Here is a 7357-nt window from a genome sequence, read left to right on the forward strand (position 1 = left end):
GCAGGTGAGCAAGGTGGCAGAGGCCCAGAGACTGGCTCCCTAGCACCCAGCACTGACAAACTGCATAGGCAGGGACAAAACCTACCAGCTTTCCTGTGGAGGAAAATGGGGATGGGCAGAGGAAACCGCAAGGAAGGGTTCACTTCTCCTGAGACTCCCACCCACTCCAAGCCTGGTCAAGGAAGGGTTCACTTCTCCTGAGACTCCCACCCCCTCCAAGCCTGGTCAATTACCTGTACTCCTATTCTGCCTTACTCCAGTGTTTCCCAGAAAGCTGAGGGGGAAGTGGGTGAAGGCACTCTGCCTCAGGTGAGGTGACAGCTGGTGACTGAACTGGACAGGGAACCAGAACTGGGATAAGCTGGGTCACCAGTTCTAACCTAAGACCTGAGGAAACAGAACCAGGGCCACATTCAATTAGGCAAATTCCAGGGTTCTTTGAAATATTCACTGAAAATACATATTATGAAAGAAATACATAAGGATTAGAAATTTTTTTATACTACATTAAATAGATACTTTAAACAATAATTTATGGTAGAGTAAGTGCACTTTCTGAAGAGAGACAGAATGATAGAAAGTGAGAAAGCACCCCAAGGAGTATGATCATGTCATGATCTCTTCAAGATTTTGGACACACACATGCACACACAACTGGCTTTTTTTTTCTTTTTGAGATTTAAAGACTTTATTTACCTTTTTTCTTATTTTTGCATTTAATCAGTATACATCTTTACAGCATACATAATGAATTTTTCCATCATGTATACATTGTATATTAGTCCAGTCAAAGATGTTGCCTTAGACATTATCATCACCAGATAGTTTTCCATTTTTGTGTTCATTCAATTACTTTGCCTCTTCTTTTTTCACCCCTTGATTCTGTCCCTTGCACTCCACTCCCGTATTGTCCACCCTCCTCCCACACAGTCTCTGCTATCTACAGTTCCTCTCCATGCCTTTACACCTTCTAGTCTTTCAGTTGCCATCATAGAATGCAGACATTTGGTATATATTAAGCAGGGACTTTCAATATTTCTTTTTCACAATCTGGCTTGCTTAATTAGCATTACATTTTTGTTATCTGCCTCCTTTTGATCAAATGCCAGGATCTCATTGTTTTCTTTATGGATGAGTAGTATTCTGTAGTGTATATGTGCCACACTTTCTCAATCCAATCCTCTGTCCTGACACTTTTGGATTGATCTTGATCTGGTTTTTAAGCCACCAGGTCCAAGACTTGAACCTCATAGTTGATTATATGGGGTCTGGCCACCTTAACCTCCACGCCACCTGATTGGCCTAATAAATGCATATTTGAATTCAGTTTTCCATGGACGTTTTTAAAGTCCCTTCATACAGGTGATTTTTTGAACCAAACAGGGTTAGGAGCCTCAACCTGCACAGCTAAAAACCCATGTGTAACTTTTGACTCCCCCACAAAAGTAGCTACTATTGGCCAAAAGCTTTACTCATAACCACAGATGACTAATATATTTTATGTGTGTATTATACACTGTATTTTTTACTATAAAGTAATTTGGTTGGCCAGTCCCGTAGCCTGGTGGTTAAGGGAACTGGATGGACTGCAGTTCAGATTTTGGCCTGGAGGCTTAAGCAATGTGCTGGCACATCTGTGTGTGGGCCATGGCCTTGACTGGATGGAGAGATGGAGGAAACAGGATGGGGACATGACCACTTCCTACTGGGGAGTGTTTTCTTCCTTTCCCCCCTCTCCTCATTATCTGGACATTAAGAAAGAAAAGTAAGCCAGAGAAAATATTAATAAAATAAGAAGAAAAATAGAAGTATAGTATTTATTTAAAAACTTCAGTTCAGGACCCACATGCTTCAATCCCACATTGTTCAGGGTCAACTGTACTGAGCATATGTGAAGTGTCATTGACAAGGGTGTAGTTTGACATGAATATAGCCAAGTCTTGTTCTTGGAGGGCATGCAATATGGTAAGAGTCTGGCACAAAGAAGGACCAGCAGTTGGTGTAATGGCTATGTTGCTGGACTCCCATGTAGTCAACTGCGGTTCAAGTCCCAGACCTGGTGGCTTAAACTCACGCCAAGCGCATGTGCATGTGTGCCCAAGATCCCAAGAGGAGAATGGAGAACAAGGGATTGTGGTGTGGACATCCCCCCTGGGGGGTGATTTCTCATGTTCTGTCTCTCTGTATATCTTTGTCTTTCTGGCAAGCCCACGTGGTTTATAGCAAAAACCTCTCCAGAAACAAACAAAAGAGTCTAGCACAAAGATTCATGGTGCTTTATTCAGGTTAGAAGCCTGGCATCAAGAATTAGTCAGATCTAGACTTTGTTCACAGGGAGGCCACTGTTTAACTGTGTGACTTGGGCTGGTAGCTTCCCTTCTCTCAGCCTGTCTTCTCATCCTAAAAATAGGAACAGTAAAGGAACCTATCTCATAAAGTGACTGAAAACTCACTGATATAATGATGTGAAAGCATACAGTGAAGGAATGGTAAGGAAAGCCCAGAAACAAGAATGCTGCTGTCTGTGCCAGGTTGATGGGGCTTTTGCAGTGACTCCAAAACAGTGGAGAAACACATACAAGTATCTAGTGTCTGGAACAAGACCAGAGCATGGGCTTGGGTCATTAGAGCAAGCACGGGTTGCTGAGTAGCACAACTCTGGTACTGGGGCCTAGGTGATGCTCACCAAACACTCAGAGCTGCCATGGAGGTGGGCCTGTGCTCAGATGGCTGGCCCCCATCAAACATTTGTGTGCTCACCCTCCTCTTCCAGCCCGGCTCACATCAGCGTGGGCCACGTGGCTAGTTCTGGATGGGACTGCGTGTAGAAGTGATGTCTGGGGCATGTCAGTGGGAACTAACGTGTCTGCTTCATCTCTTTCTTCCCATGCTGTGGTGACTCCAGTGACCACGAGTGCTAAGGGCCAGGCTACCAGCCTCTCAGATCTTGTAAGAAAAGCAGACAGGGCCAGCCAGTGGAGTGGTAGTTGAGGTGCCTGGGTCCCATAGCCGACTATGCAGTTCAAGTATTGTACCCAGCAGCTTGAGAAACACACCTAGAATGTGTGCATGAGTGTCCTAAATCCTGAGAGAATAGAGAAGGGATCGCAGTGTGGTCGTTCTCCATGGGGGTGGGGGAGAGGGTGATTTCTCGCTCCTCTCCTGCCCCCTCTCTTTCTGGAACGCACATGTGCCACATAGAAGGTTTTTTAAAAAGAAAAGGAAAGGGACCAGCAGATGATGTACTGGTTATATTACTGGATTCCCACATAGTCTGTCATGGTTCAAGTCCTGGAACCAGCGACTTAGAATTCACGCTGGGCATGTGAGCATCTGTGCATAAGATTCCTAGAGGAGAATGAAGGAGAGGAGATTACAGTGTGGTCATCCTCCCTGGGAGATGATCTCTTGATTTCTGTCTCTGTCTTTGAAAGCACCCCCATGCCCTATAGCAAAAATTTCTCTTAAAAAAAAAGAAGAAAGTAGACAGATTGGTATTGTGTTCAGTCAGGGAGATTTTGGGGTTGCACTTGAGGCAGGGGAATGAGAGTGGTTTTCATTTGTGTGTCATGGGGGAGTGAGGGCATAATCCTGTGAGACAACAAAAGCAACCACTTGCGGTGCTGTTAACAAAGGGGAGGGGCTGGGACAGCAGGTGGTGTGAAAATTAAGGTGCCAGATGCACATGGCTGGCAGTACAGTTCGTCCCAGACCCAGTGGCTTGAAAAACACTCTCTGAGTGCACAAAATACTGAGAGGAGAATGGAGGAGAAGGGATTGTGGCATGGCCATCTCCCATGGGGGATGCTTTCTTACTTTCTGTCTCTCTCCACCACTCTCTGATGAGCACAGGCATTGTATAGAAAAATCTTTAAAAAAAAATAATAAGAGGGCATGAGGGAGAGACAGAGCCCACTTTGGAAGCCTAGGGTACCACTAACAGATGTGGGGGTAGCTGGAGAAGGATCTAGATTATGGTCCAGGTCAGGATGCTAACTGTAGTTTTAGAATTTAGGAAGTGGGAAGGCAAAGATATTCTGCTGGCGGGTCTGAGTTTCCAGAGAAAGGTCAGAGCTAGAGAAATACAGGAGAATCATGTGTACTGGGCTGAGTTGAAGATGAGGAAGACCTTTAAGGGAGTGTGTAGACATAGAATATGGGTAGCAGAACCACGTACATTTCTCTAACTAGTAAAAGGGGGCAGAGGGACCAGCCAAGTGGGCAGAAAAAAAACAGAGGAAGGAAATCAGGATGATAGACCTGCAGAGGGCCCAAAGAGACAGCTCAGTGTACCAGATAAGAGTGCAGGCTTTGGAATAAAACTGCTTCAGGTCAAATACCCGCTTGGACCACCTGGTGGCAGTATAGTGAAGGTTGATTCCACATAGCCAACTGTGCAGTTTGAGTCCTGAACCCTGCAGGTTGAAAGACACGTGTGTGTGTGTGTGTGTGTGTGTGTGTGTGTGTGTGCACATGCTCAAAATTCCTAAAGGAGAATGGAGGAGGAGGAATTTTGGAGAGGAAAGGCAGGTGGGACCCAGTTGGTTTGGGAGGAAAGGTGACTTTGGGGGTGTGGGTGAAGGCCAGGCTGGGGATGAGCAGTTCAGACTGGGTCCTCGTAAGACATGCAGATCCCCTCCTGGGATCAGGGTAGGGCCTCTCCATGAAGGAGGGATCTGGGAGGGATGGTGTCTGGAGGACCAGATGAGGGGGTCCTGGAAGGTGATACTCTGGGGACAGAACGTCTGAGCAGAGCTGTGAGAAATCAGCAAAGGGACTGTGAATTGGAGCACATTTGCCCTGCTGTCCATGTTGGGGGTCTGAGGGGCTGGAGGATCCAAGGCTGGGAACACAGAGCAAACTCACAGGTCCCACAGGTAACTAAAAGTTCGCAATGGAGACCATAATCCCCGCACAGAAAGCTGTGCCTGCGCCTAGAGAGTAGGCCCTGCAGCTTTCATTGTGACTCTACCTGTCCTAATTGGTCAAAAGCATTCTGGCCACACCTCTTGCCTTTTATCTTTCTCCGTAGACCAATAGGATTTGAGAATTGAGGCCACGCCCATTCTGTGAGCCTTAAAAACTCCCTGACTTGCCTCTTCTGGCTCAGTCACAGGCCGGCGAGGTAGCGAGCTGAAGTGTTTTCTCAGCGGTTACCAGATAGCGGTCATGTGGTCCCACCCCTTCCCCCAGCCCTGCCTCGAGATGTCAGAGGAAACCCGAAAAAAGAAATTGGCTGCAGCCAAGAAAAAGGTAAAACTGCTGGGCGGATCCTGAGACCCAGCCAGAGGCCCCTCCTATGGCCAGACGGTGGACACAATCTGTGCCATCCCTAGGACATTCAAAGCCAACTCCTGGGTACCCCTTGGCTTCCTGTCCCCAAATCCTCTTAGCCAGCCTCATCCCCTCAGTATTCCTGTTCCTGCTCTTGGTGTACCTGGTTACTTTGGGCTGGTGACTAGAGGGGCTCCTGCTCTGGTCTAGGCCCTGGCCTCCCGCTTCTCCAAACCAGACCACCCCAGGTGCCTAGGGCTCCAGTAGTCTAGAACCTGTGTCCTTGCCCTATGCACTCCTCCCCACCATGGAATGGCTACTCTGGCATGGGTGAGGAGGAGTGGAATGTAGTTATGTCACAATCCCCCTCAGAGCTGTCATCTTCCAAGCCTGGCCTTTCATCTTCTGACCCAATCCTCTAGTGTATACATCCTCTTTTGGGGTTTCTCTGGTTTCTGCACAAATCTCCACCTGGAAAGGAACTGGGGACTATGGGACCTAGCCCTTACTCCCTTAACTAAGACAGTGTGAAAAATCTACATTCATCGCCAACCCCAAACATTGACGTTATCTCTGGTGGCAGTGGGAGGAGGAGTTTGACTTGGTTTGATTTTTCCCCATTTCTACTCTCCAGAGGGACTTTACATTTTCTGCTGAGTTCTCTATCTCACATTCGAATTCCCTGTGATTCTGGGACCAGAGTGCCCTTCACTCTTTAGAGTGAGAGAGAGCCGCTTAGTATTTGCAGAATAGAACTTCACAGCCCGAATTACTTCCAAATTGTCATATCAACCTGGGGTGCTCTGAGCACCACAGGACAAATATGGGGGACGAATTTTCAGTTTTGCTTAATTCTCCAGAGAGAACAAATACTTCAGTGCTGAAATTTGTGTAGGTTTGTAAGATTTTAGAGACTATTCTGGAAGATGCTTGGGGTGTCCCCTTTCTCTTGGATTCCCAGATTCACTAGGAGTGCACCTTCGCTGTCTTCTGCTCTTAGGATACATTGATAGGAAGTTTCCCAGGTATTTGTGCAGCTCTCACAGATGTGTAAGAAAGGACTCCGCAGCCCCTCCCCACCGCCCTGGATTTCTAAACTACACAGTGGACACTTCCTGTTGAATTACGGTGTGCTTTTCCACCTCTACCTTCAGTTTTGCTCTCTAGTAGCTGCTGATTCATGACAAAACCCAGATCTCAGGGTCAGAAGAATAAATTTAAATACATGCTTATTTTAAAAAAAATCATGTTTTCAGTCTATTTGTTCAGTCCTTAAGTGATTATTATGACAATTTGTACGGTTGGTGGGGGCATGAATGAGTACTTTGTAAATGCTGTAGCACGTGAATTTAGAGACTTACAGTTCTCATGAGTTTTACTGATTTCCTTTCCACAGTTGAGAGAATACCAGCAGAAGAACTGCCCTGGTACTCTGGCAGCAGCAAAGATGAAGAAAAAAAGTAAAACTGGGCGTACCCCTAAGGCAATCACCTCTGGTGGTTGTCTCTCTGAGGATGTGAGTCTTGTCTGACCAGGCTTCTGGGTTACGGGGCTTCAGGGGCAGTAGAGGGTGACCATTAAGATTGAGAAGGAAGTGGCTGGTACCCGTGAAGGTTGAATAAATGGGAGCAGTATTGGATTTTTCTTATCCCCAGCCTCCAGAGGAAGCCAGGCCAGTGAACACAGCCACGTGTCATCAGGCCCTCCCTTTAGGAAGCACTGAAAGACCCAGGCTGTGGGGGGAGAGCCCTGGGAGCTAGGATGGAAAGATCTGAGGTTTGAGTTGACTTGTGGCAGGAGCTTTCTGGGTGACCTCAGCAAAATCACTTTCTGGTCCTCACTTTCCTTATCTGAAAGACAACTTTGCTGGATTAGATCAGAGTCTTTGAATCTTATTTTAAAGCCAATGAATGGGGCTGAGTGTCCCTTTGAACAAGGTAGGGTGCACATCAACGGACACAGTCCTCTGAGAGATGCAAAGGAGAATGTGGCAATATTCAAATGCTCAACAAGGCTGGTTCAGGATGGACTCGAGGCTGCAGGAGGCGAGTGGGAAGACTCAGGGTAGGTTACATGCATCCAT

General features: G+C 46.9%; 2 protein-coding genes across 2 annotated transcripts in view; one reads left to right on the forward strand and one right to left on the reverse strand.

The window, feature by feature from the left end:
• LOC102470502 (ras GTPase-activating protein-binding protein 2) overlaps positions 1-5066 on the reverse strand; it is a 14537-nt gene extending 9471 nt beyond the window's left edge. The window contains exon 1 of the mRNA XM_006159484.3: positions 5007-5066. Coding sequence (XP_006159546.1) covers positions 5007-5066 — 60 coding nt within the window. The remainder of the gene's footprint in view (positions 1-5006) is intronic.
• Positions 5067-5127: 61 nt separating this feature from the next.
• Positions 5128-7357, forward strand: part of LOC102470918 (golgin subfamily A member 2-like) — a 5734-nt gene continuing 3504 nt past the window's right edge. Inside the window, exons 1-2 of the mRNA XM_006159485.1 lie at positions 5128-5253; positions 6671-6790. Coding sequence (XP_006159547.1) covers positions 5170-5253; positions 6671-6790 — 204 coding nt within the window. The 5' untranslated portion in view covers positions 5128-5169. The remainder of the gene's footprint in view (positions 5254-6670; positions 6791-7357) is intronic.

Source organism: Tupaia chinensis, unplaced genomic scaffold, assembly GCF_000334495.1.
Source record: "Tupaia chinensis unplaced genomic scaffold, TupChi_1.0 Scaffold000628_1, whole genome shotgun sequence".
Classification (NCBI taxonomy): domain Eukaryota; kingdom Metazoa; phylum Chordata; class Mammalia; order Scandentia; family Tupaiidae; genus Tupaia; species Tupaia belangeri.